This window comes from Taeniopygia guttata, chromosome 5 (genome assembly GCF_048771995.1).
Source record: "Taeniopygia guttata chromosome 5, bTaeGut7.mat, whole genome shotgun sequence".
In the NCBI taxonomy this organism is placed as follows: domain Eukaryota; kingdom Metazoa; phylum Chordata; class Aves; order Passeriformes; family Estrildidae; genus Taeniopygia; species Taeniopygia guttata.
This window is the reverse complement of record NC_133030.1, coordinates 42462477-42483885: the sequence shown is the minus strand read 5'-3', so window position 1 is coordinate 42483885 and position 21409 is coordinate 42462477. Positions and strand designations below refer to the sequence as shown.

Sequence of the window (21409 nt, the reverse complement as noted above, 5' to 3'; positions counted from 1 at the left end):
CCTACCCCAGGGAGAGAAGTCTCAGGCCAGTTGAAGGAGGGTGAAGTCCATGTGCAGGAAAGAAAACATGTAAAGACTTGGGCAACTGAGCTTTGCCTCAGAATTTTGACTCCGGACTTCAGAGATTCTCAAGGAGAGGGAAGAGCAGATGTGCAGAAAGAATGAAACCTAAAATCTGTCCCACCTCTAATCCCTCTGGATTCCACTCATTGGAATAGGGTTTGTCACATACCCCTCAAAGTTTTGCCTGGTTGGGAAGGGCAACGAGAGGAAAAGAGTTTTCATTCGTCATTTCATGTTGTGGCCAAAGTGGATTTTGCTTGCCTTAAGTGTTTGGATTACATTTTCTGAACTGTTTAATTCTCCTCTGTCTTACAGGTGACACCACAGGCAGCATTTGACCCTGGACCTAGATTGGCTCCACTTAACCAACTGAGAAGGAGCCAGGTAGCAGAACAAATGTCTGGTGTGTTGTGGTTATCCAAAGCTATTTTCAGTGTTTGCTTTCTGTCCAGTTCAGGTCTGTGGTGCCAGGGTTTCTCTTTCCCAGTGTACAGTTTCAGGTGTATTCTCAGCTCTCAGTCTGCCTTACTTGTTTGGTTTTGCCCTCACTGTAAATCACACTGCTGCCACCCCCTCTAAGCTGAACACAAGTAAGAACTCCGCAAGCATTCCTTTCACAGACAAGATCTCACATCTAAGCGTGGACTCTCTCCATCTGGTTCCAGCACAAACCTGATCACACAGAGTGGGACTAACAGAGTTCCCCACTAGTGCTGTTGATTTCTCCTTGACTGGCAGACATATGAATAGAGCTTGTGTCTGGTACTCCTATCCATGAGAAGTTCTGGGAAGGCAATCACACTTGAGCTTCCCATATGCTTCTGGTCCTAGACCCCCTTTAAAGCAAGGGCACATGTAGTTAAAGCTACAGCTGTGGTGGAAAGCCCACGTGGTTGCACAATGACCACCTTATTCAGAGTGCCCAAAGGTTTTCTAAAGCAGGTCTTTGACAGTAGTAGGATTTATGGGATACAGGGCAATTCCAGTAGCAACAAGTGACACAGCAGGGTGCTTTCTTCCTCACCCAATCTTTGCATCAGGCAGGCAGCCAGACTCCCAATTTTGATATGGGCCAATTCATTAAAATATTAAGCTTCCACTGGGAAGTGAAGCATTCAGCAAAGACTGCTCCTGTATCATGCTCCATGCTGGCAGCTCCAAGCATCTCAGTTTAATTTTTCTGCAGGTTTTTTTTCCTCCATGCACCTTCCCATCTCTAAGGGCTTTTGGAGGAGGGAAAAAACTGCAAATATTTTTATTTCTGTAGGCTCCAGAACAAAATCCCCTGACAATTGCAAAGTTTCAAACAAGATATCCCTCCCTCTGGAAGGTGGAAGGGGCTTTGACAGGCAGCAAAGGTCTACACATTTGCCTGTCTTGATTGCCATGAGAACAGATGCTATTTGTGTTACATCAGCCCCAGCTCAGACTGTCAAACCCCAGCCAGAGTTGCCAAGTGTGAAATATTTCCTATGATACACATTCAGTAGCCCTGTCAGGTTCTCCCTCAGCCTAGCTGGATTCCAGCATGTAAAAGATGTGCAACCTGTTAATGACTGTTGCTCACAGCCACCAGCATTGCTTCCAGTGCATGTCAGACCACAGGGCTCCCCCACCTCTTTTCAACCCACAGAGTAACACTTGGAACAGAAAGTGAGTGGCCCAATACTGGAACCAGCAGGGACCCCTACATCCTTCTCCACTATTACTTCCAAGCACTAAGTTCACACTGTCAGCTTGTAAAAGAAAAGTCTGATCTCAGCCATTAGCAACATAACCTTGCAGTTTTTACTATTGTATTTAATCCCATTTCTCCTGTATTAGCCTTCAAAATTGCCTACCCCCTCCTATAGGATATCCCAGTCCTCCCCTATACCGACAATGCCTCCAGTTTTGGATAAGCAGCCAATTTCATTAGCACATCCATTTTGGCGTGCCAAGATCATTAATAAAACCTGGGCCCAGGACCAGCCTCTGGGAAACTCTCGTAATTTCTTATAATTTCTGTACTTATCTCCATCTTAACTAATAAATCACTATGCCACTATGCGGCACTGTAGCAAATGGATTACTGGAGTCCAAAGCAATCAGTTTGACTGCATTTAGTGTGACCTCCAACCTGGCAGCAAGGTAGAGGATATCCCAGTATGGAAAAGCATCCAAAATTCATTTCAGAAGTACCTGGGGAGCTCTAGAAACATCCATCCCAACCTACATAATAATATTCCATGGATACTTAATGTCAACAGTCAGAATTTGCATTTTACTTCAAGTTAAAATTTGCCTGACATCATCTTGGGGCTACTAGATCATGTTACATTTTGTCACCCCATCAGAGAACTCTTAATTCCTCTTCCCCAAGCAAAGCACAAGCAAACAGAGAGCAGCTCACCCTTACATCTCCTCAGAGCTGCACAAAATGGCTCACAGTGAATCCAGCATCCCCAGCTGCCCCGTAGGTTTCCCATCAACCTGTTCCACACTCCGTGTCTTGGGTGAGTCCCTGTGCTCTGAGCTTGCAGTGCTCTCCCAGCCCAAGGCCCCCGAACATGCAGGTAAGGGAAGGCTCCCTGCAGCTGTGCCGGGGTTACCAGATGCCTCCAAGCTGCACTGCTGCCTGCTGTTGCTGGACACCATCGCTCCAAGGGGCCAAATGCCCCGGAGCCCCACCTCTCCCAGAGCATAAAGATCCAGGACTTGCTTCCACATGCCACTCTGCCCACAGCATGGCAGGAGCTGTCCCTGCCCCACTTTTCGAACGCACCGCCAGCCCAGCGGGCTGGCTGGCTCCTTCGGCAGCGCTGCCAGGGCGGCGAGCGGCTGCCATGGGTTGGGAAGGCACAAAGCCGCTGGCTCGGGGGCTGCCCCTCTGCTGGCTCCGGGAGAAGGACTGCGTGCTGGGGACAGGGTCCAGGTGACGCCAAGAGAAAAGCTCTCGCTCCCTCCACGGACCGGGAGCCCTTCTCTGGTCTCCGGGGCAGCCGGACGGGCCCGGCCCGCGGCACTGAGGCGGGAGGCCGGTATTGCGAGCGGCCGCAGTGAGAGCACGCCCGGGAGAGAGACCCGAATAGCCCCGGGTTATGAATTACAGCCCCATCCACGCCCGGTGCTTTGTCTCCCGCCTGCGGCCCCCTCCGAGGGCAGCGGATGCCCGACGCAGCCCCTTCACCGCAGCGAGGGCTGCCGTGACCGGGCACCCCGGAGCTCTGGGTGCCACCTGTCTTCGGGGCCGAGGGGCATCGCCCTGACCCTGCCGCCGCCGTGCATCGGCCCGCGGGGCCGCCGGTCCCGCCGCAGACCCCCGCCCGCAGCGCGGCGGCCGAACCCCGCCGCTCGGCCCCTCCCTCCCTCGGAAAGAAACCACATCAGGAAAGTATTCGGGGTATTTTTAGCGGCTTTTAATGCGATTCCGCAGCTGGAAGCGGGAGGGGCCTCCCCGCGCCGCCCGGACCACCGCGAAGGGCCCGCCCGCCGCCGCGCGAGTGCCGCCAGCAGGGGGCGCCCGCGCGCCGCCGGCGGGGCGGTGCGGCGGCCACGTCGGAGGGCGCGCGGGGCCGCCCCGCGCCGAGGGGCCCGGGGTACGCGGGGCGAGGCGGCCCCGGGCGGGCGCGGGGGGCGGCGGGGGCTGCGGAGGGGGGGAGCGGTGGGGGCTGTGCGGCTGCTGGAGCCATTAGCGCGGGGCTGGCGCAGCCGAAGGCCGGGCTTGGAACTCCCTCCCCCGCCCGAGCCCCGTCCCGGGGACGTCATGGGAGGGAGGTATAAAATTTCAGCGTCGGGGCCGGGGGAGCGGCAGTGTGCGCGGGCGGGCCGGTGTGGAGCGGTGTCGGTGTACGGACCAGGGCACGGCGGTCAACGGAACCCGCGGGCGCAGCGGACGGCCCGGTGGCAGCGCTCCCGGCTGGGCGAGAAGCGCCGCGGTGCCACGCTCCCGGGCGCCGACGGCCGGGCACCGGGCGATGTAGGGCGCGGGGCCCGGCGGGGGCATGAATGGTGCAGCGAGAGGGGCGGGCGCGGCGCTCCCCCCGCGGCGGCGGGGCGGCGCGGGCCGCTGACACGTGCGGCGGCGCGGCGCGGCGGGGCGCCCCCTGCTCCGCGGGGCGCGGGGCGGCGCATGGGGAAGGAGCGCGGCGCGGCGAGGCACGGCGCCTGCCGCTTCTCCTTGCGGAGCGCTGCCAGCTCTTCCTGGAAGTCCTGAGTCGCGCACGGCGCAGTGAGTTCATGCACCTCCTCGCCAAGCCTCAGCCTGCGGGTTCTGAGGAGGCTGCCGCCAGCAAACCGCCCGGTCCCCCGCGCCCTCTCGCCGCCGCTCGGGGGTCTCTCCCGGAGGCCCCCGCCGCCGCCTCCTCACACATGAAGATGTACGTGCAAAGGGCTCTGGTACTGCTCTCCCTGCTGAGCTTCGCTACCGTGAGCCTCTCGCTGTCGTCCTGCACCACCTTGGACCTGGATCACATCAAGAAGAAGAGGGTAGAGGCCATCCGAGGGCAGATCCTGAGCAAGCTGCGGCTCACCAGCCCGCCGGAGACCGTGGGGCCGGCCCATGTGCCCTACCAGATCCTGGCCCTCTATAACAGCACTCGGGAGCTGCTGGAGGAGATGGAGGAGGAGAAGGAAGAGAGCTGCTCTCAGGACAACACCGAGTCCGAATACTATGCCAAAGAGATTCATAAATTTGACATGATCCAGGGCCTCCCTGAGCACAGTAAGTGCGGGGCTCCCCCCGTGCCGGCCGAGCTGCCGCGCCCGCGGGGCAGACTGCCCGGGATCCCGGGCGCGGGGGAGGGACAGCCGGCTGGGGCCGAGGGGCGCCGGGCCCCCGCGGAAGGGGCCGCTTCCCCGGCGGGGCGGAGGCGGGCGGGGGCGAGTCTCCGCCTGGCTGCGCTCGGGTACGGAGGTGAGCGGGAGCCGCGGGGCGGGGGGCGCTCGGACCAGCGGCGGGACGGCGCGGGGCTTGGCCGGCAGTGGGGACGGTGGGTGGTGGGGTCCGGGAGCGGCATTGGCCCGGGCCCCGGCCGGCAGCGGAGAGCCCGTGCCTAGAGCCTTGTCATCAGGACAAGGAGGGGAGGGGAAGCCATGCGGGTGGCGGCGTGAATGCTGCACACCGGGCTGGAGACAGCGCAGGTCTGGTGTTTGGGTGACAGCAGGTAGGCGGCCTCCTCCTTGCTGAAGCTCCAGCGCCTGCCGCAGAAATACGCTACTGTCCGGTCCGTGCAGCACCCGCGCGGCACTAGAGAAGGTGGAGAGGTACTTGCTAAAGTGACTGCTGCTTGGAGGACACTGATGAAGGTGTTACTCAGATAGTGTGAGCGTTCAGAGAGCGAGGAGGAGACAACAAGGATACTGAGCAGGTGTAAAGCAGACAGTGATGCCAAAGGGACCCCCAAGTGAACACAGGCATTGAGGAAACGTGACAGATGTTGAGCAGGTGTGGAGCAGATGATGAGCAGGCCCAGATGTGGACACTAAACAGATTCAGGTGCAGAAGCTGAGCAGACAAAAAGACAGAGACTGAGCAGACATGAACTCAAAGCAGATTGCAGATGCTGAGCACATGTAGGCACAAGCAGTCTTTTTGGTTTGTTTAGGATTCCTTAGAATTGGAAGATGCAGTCATACCACTATCCAGGGTGTTCTCCTGTGAAGTTGTGCCATCCTGGGGACAAGATTTGAACACCAGGAGTTTTGGGGAGGAGCTGTGACTTGGTGGAGGCAGTCTCAGAATGCAGTTAACTCTGCCAGGTTTATGTTAATCTTGACATATGATGAGCTGGAATAAGCTACAATGTGGTAATGTAACAAATTTTACTTAATCTCTAGCAGACTGCATTCCATATGGTTGTATGATTAGCTCTTAGCTCAGGCGACACCAAGATTCAAGGAACAGAAAGTGCAAAGTTTACCTGTATTTCAGCATTTTTGACCTACTGAAATGTCATTTGTGAAACTATAAACATATGGGAAAAACATGTGTCTGCAAAATAGTACAGCCACACTATGCACTAGCATTTTTTGGGGGGAAGGAAGTGGGGAAAACATAAAGCACAACAGTGGCAAATAAAGTTAGGGGTGTGGATTTGGCTAAAATTGAGAGGAAAGTGGAATGAAGAAACAGTGCATGAAAAGGAGTGATGAGTAGAGATTGTGGCTTTGGGAAAATTCCTGAGGAAAGGAATGATCCTGTCCCATGTCCCCGTAGGACACTGGGACAGTGGGTTCGAAAGACCAAGTAGTGCTGAGATTAAATTTCTGGGAGTGGGCAGTGTAGATGCTACCACCCAGAGAAAGAGGGAACTTTGTAATTTCGTCACTCTGGGGGAGACTAGCTCCAGACATATTGTTGTGGCAAGAGACATACTTTTTTTTTTTTTTTTTTTTTTTGAAACCTGGGGAGTTTCATTGCTTACACCATGGCTGAATTTGGCCCCACATCTTCAGAAGTGGCTGCTGTTCAACTTTCCCATGACTCTGTCACTGTGCCAGGTGGTGATCTAAGAGCATGTTCTGAGCCAAAGCCAGTCTCCTGGGGGGGCAGGGGGGGGAAGGGGAGGACTACTCCATTGAAGGAACTGCAGTGATGATACAGACAAATCTGAAATGTGTGCACTCACACAAACTGTTCTAGCTCCAGACTATTAGTCAAGTGTTATATTGGCTCAGAGAACCCATACTTTTCAAAGATGCAAAGCTCAAAAGTGAGAAAAGCTGAGGAGCAAAAATAGCAGGCAGGAGAGCCAAGTTCTCCATCCCTTCTCTGAGCTGCTTGGTGACTCATGGAATGGTCTCTTTCCCTGTGCCTCTCAGGTACACTGCCTGAATTAAAAGGTATTTTCTTTCAGAGAATAACTTACTTTTGACCAGCCATTCACATCAGGGATCTCATAAAACTCACGTGGATCAGACCTCACTTGGTTGTGTTTGAGCTTGGGAAGCATCTGCAACAGTCCTGCAAAAAGCTTTTTGCTTACCTTCCTGAAGGAAAAACAGATGCCATTTTCCAAGGCAGCTTGAGAGACAAGGCAATTAAAGTCATGGGTCACTAGGGCCAAGCATCTATTGCCTCCAAACCTGCCACCTGAAGAGTTGCAGATGGATCAACTTTTTTCTCTAAAGTTACGCAGCTTTGGTATGAAACACCTTGGTGATTCAGGGGTATAATACAGTATGAGGCAATACCTGCTCACAAACAGCCTACCCTTCCTTCTCATCAAATTTGAACTGCACAGCCATCAGCCTTCCTGGGGCTTGCCGGAAACAACAGCTGTTTATGCTGGATCCAGCAGCATGTGGTGAGCCTGCACCTCACTTAGAGCAGTGGTAGGAAAGTGGAAGCTCCCAAAAGAACCTGCTGTCTCTATCACACTACCCACACAAAGAGGCTACTGGTCTCATCACTGGTGCAGTGAACAGCCCTGGGCATCGACTCCACAGTAATAGCTGGGTCCAGGTGCAAGTCTGTGTCATATCAGACATAGCCTGGCACAGGGTGTCACAGATCCCTGGTCTCCAGGCTTGGTTACTGCCACTGAGAGTTGTGGACTGGGAGAGCTTGCAGGAATATTGCCTCCAGGCTTTGTTCTGTGCTGGTGGTGAACAGGTCTGGATTCCAGTGTGCTTAACACACCTCAGCTGGGTCTGGACCAAATTCCCTGAAAAATCTTCTTGTTCTCTTTGCCTGTGACCTCGTGCAAAAAAAGTACTTTGCCCCAAAGCTGTCAAGTTTTCTGGGAGTGAGATCTCTATCCTGAACCCCATGCTATGAGAAACAGGCTCTAGCCTCCCAGGGCTTAGAGTGAAACACAGAACGTAGCTCCATTTCTGCACCACAGAGGGCTTGTTCCTGGGATACAAAGGGAATGTGACACTTTTAGGGAAGGAAAAAGAAAGCTTTTTGGGGGTTTTTTACTGTTTTCACTGGAAAGGTGTCCCAAGACCAGCACCTTGATGGTGAAGTAGGTAAAAAGCAATGTGGCTTGCTTTCTTTCACAGCAGGTGAATTACAATAATGTAATGTCTTATCACCGTGGTTGTCTAATTTAGCCAAAAACATTAAGGAGATGATAACACATTAGTTGCCGCTCATCAGTTCTGTGCTGTAGGACCATATTTGCAGCCTCTAAATAGATTGTCAGATAAAGCACTGCTGTTGGAAACATACTGAGCTAGACTGACCAGTGGTCTGATGCAAAAAAGGGATTTCTAATGATAATTGGGACACCCCTTACGGCCAGGCAGTCAGGTCTGAAATGAAAGGGCAGGCTGTTAACAGCACTATTAATAGGGCTAGATGTGCAAAGCAGCTTCAGGGGCTATTGAAATACAGTATCTGCCAAGGTCTAGGACACAGAACAGTAATCAGTGTTAGACTTTAGCTAGGAAGATGTCTTTGGCCACTTAATGAGAACTTGGGTTTTTGCTGGGCTTTTCTGCAGCATCAAACCTTGAATTGGTCACAGGGCTGGAGTCCCCAAGCAGGTGTTTGTGTGTGGCTGGGGTTATTCTTTGTGTTGCAGGGTTTTTGGGCTGAGTAGGCCAGCTCATGCCTGCATTGGGATCTGGTCTCCTGGGATTCATGAACAGCCACCTCTTCAATAACAGCTAGAGACTTTCCTGTATGGGAATGCTGTTCAGTTCAGTAGTACTACCGACAAAAACTCCTCCAATTAAAGCCCAATGTCAGCATCTGGTTATTAGCTTATTGCATAAAATTTCAGCACCCTAAAAACACATCCTTGAAAACTGGCAGGGTCCTGCTTGCTGAATTTTTATGCAGAACAAGAGGAAAACCTTAATCTCCATTGATATGAGTGTACATCAGTGCTGCTGAAATCAGAATTTGGCATGGGAGGTGAATCTCTGCACTCAGGTGCTGTTTCACACTATCCTGTTTTCAGCTGTTTCTCAGGGGAGATAGTGATGGTGGGATCAAAAGAGGGGTCTGCAGGACTTCGGGAATGTAACTTGAAGGTTGTTCCAACTAGGGCTTCTAGCCTATTTGTCAAGGCTGGAACCATGTCTGGGAACAGGTGATAGTTTTTGTTTCTTTCTGTTCGTTTGTTTAAAAGCAACTTAAATATTAGCAGATAGAAGATCCTCCTGCTGCATTGGACAACAGTCAGAGGTAGTCTGAGAGGCTCTGCAGGGCTGCAAACAAACTTGCATGTGGACCTAAAGCAGGAGCTGGTGTATCTTGTCTGCAGAAAGCTTTCATGATGCTAGAGCCTTGAAGGCTAACAAGGTCAATAGGAGAGAAATGATAGCAACAACAAAGACTTCCATGAAACCAAAATGGTCCCTTTGAAGAGAGTGTTACTTGCTCTTGAGGACTCTGGTTTGGACCTTAAAGGTTTTACCTCCTCTCTTTTGAGGCATCTGTGAAATGGGTTTCTCTGTTCAGCAGATACACATGGAAGCAGAAAATTGCTGTATTATTTCCCGCTCGTGTGTGTGATGTCCACAGGCCCAGTACTATTAATGAATTTCTTCTCCAGTTCATGAGTGAGAACTAATTTTAAACCCCAGTTCTTTCAGTACACATTGGATAATCACTGCCCTGAAGAGTCTTTGACACATCATGCTTTGTGTTTTCTGACACTGGGTGGCTTCCATTGTCAGAGGCAATGTCAAGATTTGTAAAACTAAGACTCAGCAACAATGGGATCACTTTGTATCATACATACTTTGTATGTAGCTTCACATCTCCGTCATGAGCAGAATAACAGCATCCTAGCTGTTGGGAATAGGCCCCACTAACTGCAAGTGAGGTTGTCCCATGGGTTGTCATTTTGGATGCACCCAACTCATGAGTATTAGCAACATTTGATGAGCAGTTAGAAGACGTAATAATAAACATACTGTGGTTGCTCTCTACTGTTTCTTCATCTTGTGGCATTGAAATAATGATGGCAGTAGTGGGAATGTTTGCAAAATGTTGCAACATAGACCAAATTTGAGTGAATTCATCCAGTGTTATCTTGAGCTAGGTAGCCATGGTGGCTAGATGTTTGAATGACAAGTCTCTACTGGAAAGCTCTTTCTCAGACTATATTTATTTGAGATCCTGCCCCTCAGAGATGTGGTTCTCAGTGTTTCTATATTTTTTTTCTCCTAGATGAGTTGGGCATTTGTCCAAAAGGTGTCACCTCCAATGTGTTCCGCTTTAATGTGTCGTCAGCAGAGAAGAACAGCACCAACCTATTCCGGGCTGAGTTTCGGGTGCTGCGTGTGCCCAACCCAAGCTCCAAACGCAGTGAGCAGCGCATTGAGCTCTTCCAGGTGAGTATTCTTGCCATCTTCCCCAGTGTCTGTGCCCAGATAGTGTGACTCCTCAATGGTTGTCTCAGCTGATATGTGCTGAGCCATAGAAGAGAGAAGAAAGTGCATGCTGTAACCCAAGCTTCTTCCACCATACACAGTGATACAGTCACCTTCTTTTCCTTTTACAATGTGGTGCTGCCCTTTTTTCACTTGGAAGGGGAACCCCTCATCAGTGGAGGAGCTCCGACCCTTCTGTCACATCACCTGTAGGACCCTTGGCAATCTTATTCCTTTGACAGTTGTAGCACAATTGGTGCTAATTCAATGGATGGAGCTCTCTGTCTTGTCAATGATTTACTAGAAAAACAGCACTTACTTTCAATATTCCCTTCAGCAACAGCTCCCCAGAAGCACAGTTCAGGCCACCTGTTAATCCAGGTACTTATGTGGAGTTTTCTTTGAACCTATGAACTGACAGAATAAGGTCTGGTTCAGGCTTGGAAGTGGTAACAGGCTGAACTGGACCACCTAATGATACAGCTTAGCATCGAGGCAGCACATTTCCCGCAGGCTCATGTCTGCCCACTTTTCCATAAGAGTGCAGCTAAAACTGTCTTTGGATAGTACTTCTTGAGGACTTCCTGGAATCCAGCATCAAAGGTCAGAGCAATTCTCCACCAGATGAAGCTTCTCAGAGCTTCTCCATAGGCTGAGTGGTCTGTGGAGTCAACCTGGGGTCTGCAAGAAGGAACACCTTGAATGTGCTGTGGTTTTTTGTCTGGAAGTGGAAAAAGATGTCAGAGCAGAGGCAGAGGTCTCCAAACCTGAACAGCCCTGGTGTGTTTTGAGAAAAGTTGGAGTGTAGGACACCTGAAAATTGAGTGAGAACTCAATAAATTGGCTTCCTGGGCAGGTGATTTGTGGCCAGATGCTGTATTTACCACTGGCAGTTCTACTCTGAAATCCAGATCCATATTCCATGGCTGTATACAAAAACAAACCCATCCAATAAATGAATTGCTGTGTACTTCTGTCTCTATATGTGTGTCCCTAAACAATTCTGAACTGAGAGAGGTGAGCTGCTTAGGACACAGAAGTAAGGACTGTGTAGATCTCTAGAGTTCAAGTTGGTTGTGAAGCATGTCCTCACCTGACCCAGGGTATTCCTGGCATCTCACTTGCCAAGACCAACTTTCTAAATTAGTTTTTAGCAAGCTGTGGGAGAAAAGACTAAAGGCTATCCCCTCCTTCTGCATGGCATTGGCTGATTTTTTCTACCACTCCTTCCGACACAGATCCTTCGGCCAGATGAGCACATAGCGAAGCAGCGGTACCTCAGTGGCAGGAATGTGCAGACACGAGGCTCCCCTGAGTGGCTGTCCTTCGATGTCACCGAGACCGTGCGTGAGTGGCTTCTGCACAGAGGTAGGGGTCTTATCTGGACTGTGTGTCAAGGCATCCATAGAAATGGGGATCAATATTCACAGAAGTATCTTTCTGCTCCCCTTGTTGCAGGAGCTTGGTTCACAGAGAGGACATGTTGTTTCAGTCTGAGAACAAGCTTTCCTCCAGAGAGTTTCCTTAATGTGTGACATTTGCCATATTCCTGGCTCTCTCCTGGAGGCCGCAACATGTAGCTCCGTGGGCTGAGTCAGAACAAGGATTCATGCCTTGGAGGAAATTCTTTACAACCAAGCCCCCTCTGTTTGCCTAAATGATCACAGAAAATGACAAATGCTTTGCTTAAATTTTCATGTGAATTAGGGCAAATATAGTATGGGAAAAAGCAGCAAGGATCCTGGTTTATTTAGCTGTGTACAGCTTTTCAGGTATAAAGGTGAGGAAATACCAGAGTCTGACACACCTAGACAGCTGGAGGCTTTAACACTGCAGAGAACATACCTCTGCCACCGCTGGGCAGCCCAACAGATAGTTACGGGGCAGTTCCCAGCAAGAACACTGACCCCATTCACAGCTGGATCATAAGGCATCGTGACTCACAGCTGGATTGGCCTCACAGATAGAAGCTAGGTGCCACTGAAGACTGGAATGCAGGTACTGGCAAGCAGCTGCTCCCTGGAAGGGTAAGCTGTGAGCTTGCAGGCTCCTCCTATTTCAAGCAATCTAAGTAGTGTCCTGATGGCTGAAGCTCAGAGCTGGAACTGCAGCAAGCTCTGTGCAGGCACACTAGCCGACAAGACATCACAGAGCGTGTATATACAGTGCTGAGGAAAAAAGGTGCTAGGCACCTTGTCAATGCCCCAGGAAGCCAGATGTTTTAATTCATGGTACAAAATAAAAAAAGAGCTTTCATAAGAGTCTTATGTTCCTGTAGTCAGGCCCACACAGCATGACTGGTCCAGGAAGTTATTATGAAAGTAGATTTGCCTCTGGAAACTCTGTGTGACTTAGACTGCTAGGAGTTCAATAAAACAGAAGGTTGCAGCTGCTGAAAGAATGCTTCCAGTAAAATTACTTGTCCATATCCAACTTGCTTATTTTCAGATTTCTCCTTCAGACACTAAGCAGAAGCCAGATAATAGGTACTAAGGATAGCAAAACTGATTTAAGATACCAAAAGCCAGCTATTCAAAATACTTGTTTTCTCAGGGAGGCTCCTTGAAGCTCACAAATGTTTTTGGATGCTGAATAGCCTAAAAAAAGTAACAAGAAGCACCCTTCTTACCTCTCCAGAAAGTTCCCTTTAGAGCAAGGCTTTTGGCAAAGGTGAAGCTAGTGGATTTTTCTTCCTATTCTTCCCAAGGCAGCATCTGTTCCTCAACTCTGATAACACTCCTGACTTTGAGACTCCATTGTCTAGGAGTTAGCACAGCTGTGTAAAACTTCCTTATGCCAGGAGCTATCCCAGCTGAGAAAGACTGTTTCTCACAGAGTTATCTTTTTTGCAGAGTCCAATCTTGGCCTGGAAATTAGCATACACTGTCCTTGCCATACTTTTCAGCCCAATGGGGACATCTTGGAGAATTTGCATGAAGTCCTGGAGATCAAGTTCAAAGGTGATAAAAGAGCTGGGTTAGGCAGGGGCTGTTGGGGATGGGAAAGTCTCAAGCATATAAAGAAAAAAACAAAGTCTTGCTTTGTGTATTCAAGTACTTCACACTGTGTAACATTTGTCTTAAACCATACACATCTGGGGTTGTGTGTTCATTTATATGGATATATCCACCATATACATAGGTTACAAAAAGAAGTAAGAGCAGACTGGGTGGGTTTGCATGAATGTCTGCAGAAAGGAGTAATTTTATATTTCAGTGTCTCTCTGGGAAGTTCAACTTGATGCCTTCTCAGATTTCCACAGAGGCTCTACTTTCCAGTTAAGTGTGACTGAAGCACAAGGAAGTTAGGCATCCTGTGTGAGGTGGCTCAGAGAGTCAGTGGCTTGGCTGGCCTAAGAACTAGGAACCTCCTGGCTTGCAGCCCTGGGCAGCAGCCACTGGCCCCACAGGCTCCATTTCTGAGGCTATTCTGCAGAGTGCCAATTATCTGACATCTTCTTTAAACCATTCATCTTCCTGCCTATCCTGGGACTCAAGCCAGGAGTGAGTGGGATGGATTAATGGCCCCACCAGCAGTTTGCAAATGGTAAAACAGGTGGCCCATAAGCCTCTATTTCAGGCCTGCAACAGTCAAATTCACCACAAATAAAGGGGTCTCTGTGAGGGAAAAAATAAGTAGACATGAACCTGGTTCAAGAACAAGCATGAGAGTGTTAAATTGAAAGGTCTTGGTGCTTTCTCTACTTCCATGCTGATTTCTTCTTTGTGGATCCTCTTTTTCCAAAGGCATTGACAGTGAGGATGACTATGGCCGTGGGGACTTGGGACGCCTGAAGAAGCAGAAGGACTTGCATAATCCCCACCTCATCTTGATGATGTTACCCCCACATCGACTGGAGAGCCCTGTGTTGGGAAGCCAAAGAAAGAAACGGGCCCTGGATACCAACTACTGTTTCCGGTAAGTGCAAAGCCTGCTCAGATCCTACGCCTGAGGTGGGCAGGCCTGGCAAGACTCCCATGCCACCGGAAAAGACAGAGCCCTCCAAGGGGGTCACCGTGGTGTCAGATGGGCCACTGGCCAGTCCAGCAGATGCTGTGTGCTTCTGGCAGAGCCACTGGTTCAAAGAGACCCGCAAGCACCTTCCAGGAGCACAGGCCGGGCGGGGCCCTGCAGCAGCCCCGTGCCAGTCTGTCTCCAGCGGCGCTGGGAATGCCACCAGCCAGCAGCACGAGCGGTGCCCGGCTGCTGAGCTGCCACCGCTGCCTGGCTGTGCTGCTCCGGGCGCTTGGCACACGCAGCCACCACGTCCCACCAGTGCTGCTGGTACTTGTCCTCCTGCTCAGGAAGCTGCATCTCACAACTGCATGTAAGGCCCCCCTTTAGATTCACTGTGTTTCACTACTGTGTTTCAGGAACCTGGAGGAGAACTGCTGTGTGCGTCCTCTGTACATTGACTTCCGACAGGACCTTGGCTGGAAATGGGTCCATGAGCCTAAGGGCTACTTTGCGAACTTTTGTTCAGGCCCTTGTCCGTACCTTCGCAGCGCAGACACCACTCACAGCACGGTATGTCCAGTACATTATCCTGCCAGAGCCCGTGATTGCCCCTTCCTCCTTAAGTCTGATCAATATCCAGTCTCTTCAAAGCAGCATAAGCAGTTCCGATCAATATCTGTGAAAAACGTTCAAGGAAACTGCAGAAAAAAGCCTAGATGGTTCAGCAGGGAAAATGTGCTTGCTTTGGAGTCAGTACTGAGTCTGCTTTCAGGCAAATCTTGAGGAGAAAGATACTGTTGTCTCTTAGAAAAGATGTGAAACAGCAGGACTGATGATTTTAGGGCAGTTACTTGGCAGTGGCCATAGTATTAACTGAATTGTTCACATCAAACATCAGTTCTGGTAATTATATTCTCCCTAAATTTCTCCTGCAGTCTGCACTGGACAGAGGATTTTTCTACACTCTGTGCCAGGTTGTCATGAAAAATTGTTGTGCAATGGCATGTGCCTGCCATCTGCTTCAAAAGGGGCAGCTATAGCTCAAAAGTGTAGGGAAATCCATGTCCATTTCCAGAAGTGAACACAGCCACTGAGTAAGATCTCCTTTTTCACAGGTATCCTTTCCAGCTGCGTAAATCCTACCTGGCCTACAGCAGAGAGGAAGCTACTAGGCAGTGAGATTTTTTAGTAAAAACTTGGCAGAAATCTTTTGGTAACTTAGGCACAACTTCTGGTCAGCCTTTGGGATGAAGTCTGAGCCTGGCTAGAGCAGAAAAAAATAAAAGTAACAGAATAATACAGGCATGGGAGAAGTATAAAGAGAAAAAGACAGATTAAGGATCAGAGAGTCCACTGCTGAAGCAGGAAAAGTCAGAGGAAAATCCTGTGTTTCTGCCTACAAAAGTCAAAAGGCAGCAATCCAGATAATGCAACAGCTTACTGGCAAATTAACTTCAGATTTCACTAAAAAAGTTACTGGAAAAAGCAGATTCAGCTGAAGAACAAATAACTAGGTAAGGATGGTATTTCAGAAAAGATGCTAACATTTTCTTGACAGTCTGCATAGCAGTAAGGTTCACTGAAGCTCAAGGACTAATATCAGTGGGAACAGCTGATCTGTGGGAATGAAGAAGTGAACAGATGCTGGGCAGTAACCACAAGACAAAGCAAGGGAATTAACAGCTTTGAAAGGGTAATGGGCATGTAGCTTTACCATCTGGTTGTCCTGAGAAGCTCTCCAGAAGGTAACTGGACTGAATCAGTGTGAGAGAAAGGAGACTTTAGAATGACTCCTAATGATCTTAAACAAGAAAGGAAATGAGCAAGCGTTAAGGTCAGTGAAGTGATCAAAGAAAAGTTCAGAACAACGTAGCTGCTGACAGCTTGCCAGCACCACTTAGGAAAGACATAATGAAAAGAAAACTCACCAGTCTGTTTAACTTGCTGTTGAGTAGTGGCCCAGAGCACATGATATCCTGAGGTACAGCCAGAGGTATTTGCTTAGGATCCCAGAGAGTTTCTACCACAACAACAGTGATTACATGGATCTGGATGATAGAACAGGATGTATCCTTAGCATTTCTCATCCCCAAAGACTGTAAAGTAGTTAAAATACAGTGTGCCAGACTCTGTCATTTATACCAGATAAGCACCGAAGAGACCACACTAGTGCAGGTGAGATCATGCTCACTGCTGAGAAGTGGCCACCTCTGGCAAGAAATGTGGCAACTGTTCTGTAGTGGTTACATGGCTGTAGTGTACAGTCATCTGTGGGCTGGGGCCAGCTGGGAGGAGGAATCCAGTTGGGTCCCACAGGACACTGTCCTGGCTCCAGTATTGCAGTGTAATGACTTGGAGGATGGAGTGGAGGGAGAAGGCATCAGACAGTTCAAAACTGGGAGGGAATTGTGGATACTTGAGAGGACTGGCATCCATCCAGTGCTATCTGGAGATGTTGGTTGAAATAAGCAGCACTGATATTCTTTCTTCTGGTTTCTTTAATAGAATCCAAGACGGCATGGCCCCAGGCTGGTTACACCCAACCTTGTTAAAAGCAAAAATTGTGACACACTGCTGTACCAAATTAGAGATGAAAGGAGACAACTACTAGCACTCCTTCAACCCTTAGGCATCAGTCACAGAGAGCAAGGGTATTACAATTAGGAAAAAAACCCCAAAAAACCCTTAAGAATCAGACCAGGGCAGATGAGACTCTTTAGAGGCAGGCCATGATCAGGAAGTGACATGTAGGAGTATTACTCATGTCAAGGAAATACCCTCTGATGAGTATAGTGCAAACACCTAGAGACTTGTTGAGTTGGCAGCCCCTTCCTGTCCTCAACCAACTTAAATGTATTCCTGACCTTGTCACGACATTTACTTTGTTCCTGCAGGTGCTGGGTTTATATAACACGCTGAACCCTGAGGCATCTGCTTCGCCCTGCTGTGTTCCCCAGGACCTGGAGCCACTCACTATCTTGTACTATGTCGGGAGGACCCCCAAAGTGGAGCAGCTCTCCAACATGGTGGTGAAATCCTGCAAGTGCAGCTGAAAGGCCCCTGGGCCACCCAAAGCCAAGGAAAAAACTGTCAGCACCCACTCTCCTGCTCCCAGGCTAACACAGAGAACTGGGGGTCAGAGACTACGCATGCTGAGGGCCAAGTGCCAAACCTTGAGAGTTTGGCAGCCCTTGGGGATTTCTTCTGGAACACTCCTTGGTCGTCTTGGCAGTGTAATGTTCCTTCTAGGAAGTACTTTGGTGACACAAAGGCCACACTCTCCAAAATGGCTGGACAGCTGGTGCAGAAGAAAAGGATAATGTGGAAGAACTGCAGTGTATTTGAATGCTGGGTGGTTGAGATGGGAAAGCAAGAGAACGAGAAAGCAGGTGAAAGGCAGAATGGAAAAGGGGAGATGTTTTCTATTCTTGCTTTAGCTATCTTAAGACCTTAGCCCTCCCCATTAGCCTGAAGTATTAAAGGTTTTCCCTGTAGGAGGAATTTTTGAAGGTTTCCTTAGAGAAAGAAAATGCACCAAGCAGGGAAGCTGCTAAGAGAAGTGCTCAGAGATACACTTAAGACTTTGTCCCTCAGAGCTCTGCTCCTGGAGTCTTGCAGCTGAAACTGTGTCTGCCAAAACTGCTAAGTTCAGTTGACAGATCCTGGCTATTGCATTCCAAATGCAAACTGCAGGGCTCCCCGTTAGCCTACCAAAGGTGGGCAAATACAAGAAAAGAGGGTGCTGAGTCCATTTTCAGAGGGACTGAAGTCTCCATTCAGCTCTCTTACCTCCCTGGAGTTTTCCTAAGAGATGATTTTGCGGTCAGAGCAGGAGCATCTGTGGGTACCTGAATACTGGGCCTATTCATTTGTGATCTGATTACACCCTGAGGACCTCTTGTCTGTTAGGGCTTGTGAGGTGCTTTGGGGTGTTCTCCACCTGTTCTGCATGATGACCTGAACTTGGTCTCACCTGCCAAGACTTTAAAAAATAGTAATCTCAAAAACTTTGTAAAAAATAAATATTTGGGGGGGGGTGGGGGGAGATGCTAATTTTTTCACAAGGAAGTTTTTTGTTGGAGGGTTAGATGATTTGCTGGTTTTAAACTGCTACTGTTGTGGCATATTCAGTGTAAAATTTTTACCCTTTCCAAAATGTTTCTTCAAAAGAACAGATAGAATTTAGGTCAGCAAGAAAATTCCAAAATGGAAATTTCTTATTACCCTCAGACTGTACCTGGTGTAAATGTGCCCTGTTCCAACCTAGTCCTTCAGACATGTACATCACCGTTGGCATCTGCTTTTTATAGATTCATATAAAGCTCCCTTCAAACATAAAACACTTTCAACAATACTGTTTAAATATCCAAGACAATGCAGTTGCCACAGCTGACAAATGTTCTATGTCCATTTGAAGATATATATGGTCTGCCAGTACAGATCTGTACATCCAGGTAAATAACACACCCTTCCTCTCATGTACTGATTTCATGCTCATAAAAAATTACAGATGCTGCCCAGGCAAGAAATCAATGTAGTCCTTTAAATGGGCTTTTGCAGCCATAGATACTCCCAGAAGTAAAAATCTCTGGTGCTGAATGCCACATGAGACTCAGAGGCTGTCTCTGACTTGCCAAAACAGCTACTTAAAAGTCCTGTTCTAGAGACCGCAGAGGTTCCACCCTGTCTCCTCCCAGTTCCTGGTACCCAGCAACTGAGTGTAAAATGACACCTAGCTCATTAATCACTTGTGGCCAGGGCTTTCCACGGTCAGCTCAGAATCCAGTTCTTCCACCAAGCCCTTCACAATAGTGGCTGCTTCCATATAGCTCACGTGAGGCTGCCAAACAGTGTAAACTCAAATGTCTTAATAAACCATAAACAGCCCTTCCTGAACCATCACCAGCTGGATAGAGGTTAGCAAGGGTGGGTCAATGAAGGCAGCCTGCCAACCTTATGCCATTTTGGCCAGGGCATAGATGCCCCGATAGAGGCACTCCCCAGTGCTTTATCCTTTTCATCTCTGGGGCTCCCTGACCTGTGTGATTGGTGTGATGATGAAAGCTCTGATCAATCCTGCAGCACTACAGTATTGCTGTATTGCTGTGCCCTGTGCACTTCTCAATGCCCAGGCTTCCCTGCCACCTGCCCAGGGAGGGAGCAAATAAATGCATTATAACTACACCACCATGCTGACAGACATGCCAGAAATTCACTAGCTACAAGAGTGTGTGTGTGTGTGTGTGTGTGTGTGTGTGTGTGTGTGTGTGTGTGTGTGAGAGAGAGAGAGAGAGAGATATAGAGAGAGAAATCCAGATGCCTATTGGCATAGGAATTCTCTCTGATCTCCTTTTAGTAGCAGCCTCAAAGGAGGTTTTGGTTTACAAGCTGCAGTCTGTTCTTTGGTCATTGTTCCTCCTGAGCCCTGGGCTGGCTTTGCTCTCCATCCAACTGAAGGGCATCCTTGCTAATAAACAGGGAAGCAAGGAGGAGGAGCTGCAAAGGGCTGAGCTAGAACACTTGCACACTCAAAGTTCTGTGTGGCACTTGGAGCACATCGGAACCACCCATGGATTAACCCTGGCAGCCCCTTGAGATGGGACTGTCTTATTAGCCCTTGTTCACTGCTGCTCCTCAGTGACAGGAAGGGGCAGCAGGAAGACCAAGCCTTTTGCCTCTTGGCAAAGGAGACAAAACGGCAATGGAAAATCGGGGTGAAGAGTCCTGGGGTGTCCAACCAGTATAGACACAGGTATACTCATGGGAACAGTAATTTTTGACATCAAACACATGTCAGTTACTGCTTTTCTGTTCAGCCTTCCATTTCTGTAGCAACATTTGAGAATTAGATTTGTGAGACAGGCTCTGAATTCTTTTTCTTAAAACTGAAGTAACTTTTCTAGGGGTGTTTTAGCTATAATTGAGCAACAAACTATACTAGCTACATGGGGCTTAGTAACAGATTAAATACACTCCTGGGCACAGTGTACCAAAATGTTTCAGGACACTTGTGTGAGAAGGCAGAGGGCTGTTACTAGCTAGCAAATTGAAGAAGACAATGGGAAAGAAAAAGTGAGATCTTCATTGCCAACACTGAATACAGCTCTCAACAGTTCTCTTTTGTTGTTTTCAGAAACAAACAAAGATGATGAAAACAATCCCAGCACAGTTTGTAGCTTTAACAAAGATCAATGGTTACAAAGAGTGAAAAAAAACCTATTATGCAGTGCCATAAGGCAGATCCTATACAGATGATCAAACAACCATCTGTGCAGTCCCTGTTTTTCTGTGGCAAACTATTATAGTATGCAAAAGGCCTAGACCTGAACTTGAACACCTTGTTTTTAGGCTGTAGTGCACAGTAGAGCTCTGAGAGGAATGCTGCTTCAGTGAGTACAGAACGTACACTTTTACCTCAGCAAAGAATGGTCTTTGCAGACTAAATGAGTCTTTGTTCTCTGGACTTTGAATTGGATGTTCTTTAGCAATCCCACTGCACTTCCATAAAGCCCATCCCTGTTACCACTGTGTGACTGGGATATGCTGCTCGATGAACAACAGACATCAATACACTCAGTCAGAAAGCTGCACTGTGCCCAAAAGTAATAAAAGACAAACATACCTGTGCACTCCTCTAGCAATATTATAGCTCTCTTCTGCTGGGTCCTGGGATGTCTTATATCTCTCTGTTGTGGCTATCAATTTTTAATTTTCTGAGTTCACAGATCCTTTTCTTATCTTTCTGTGCTGCTCTGAAGCTTTCCTTATCTGTGACTAGAATGTCCTCACCAGAGCAAATATACAGGAGGTATGGCTCAGGTTTCTTTGTAAATGCAATCACTACAGCCGTCCCATGAAGAGGATCCACTGCAATGTCTTAGGAGGCAGATGTCTTCAATATATTCTCAAGTCCAATGCAGGGCAGGTTGAGTATCACAGTGACCAGGATGCAACTCTAGAGACAGCTCCACTGTGCAGAAAAGGTTTTTTGCCCACTACAAGTGTTTCTAGTGGCATACAAAAGAGTATCTCTATAGTACTGGCTTGTCTTCTCTAATAGGTGATTGAAAGGCAATGT

General features: G+C 48.9%; 1 protein-coding gene across 1 annotated transcript; it reads left to right on the top strand.

Annotated features, from left to right (window-relative positions):
* The first annotated feature begins 3758 nt into the window (after window positions 1-3758).
* Window positions 3759-19515, top strand: TGFB3 (transforming growth factor beta 3). Its single transcript, XM_030274724.4, has 7 exons — window positions 3759-4765; window positions 10172-10335; window positions 11613-11742; window positions 13227-13334; window positions 14121-14292; window positions 14748-14901; window positions 17226-19515. Exons 1-7 carry the CDS (start codon window positions 4051-4053, stop codon window positions 17382-17384), a joined length of 1602 nt encoding a protein of 533 aa, XP_030130584.2. The 5' UTR covers window positions 3759-4050; the 3' UTR covers window positions 17385-19515.
* Window positions 19516-21409: the final 1894 nt, after the last annotated feature.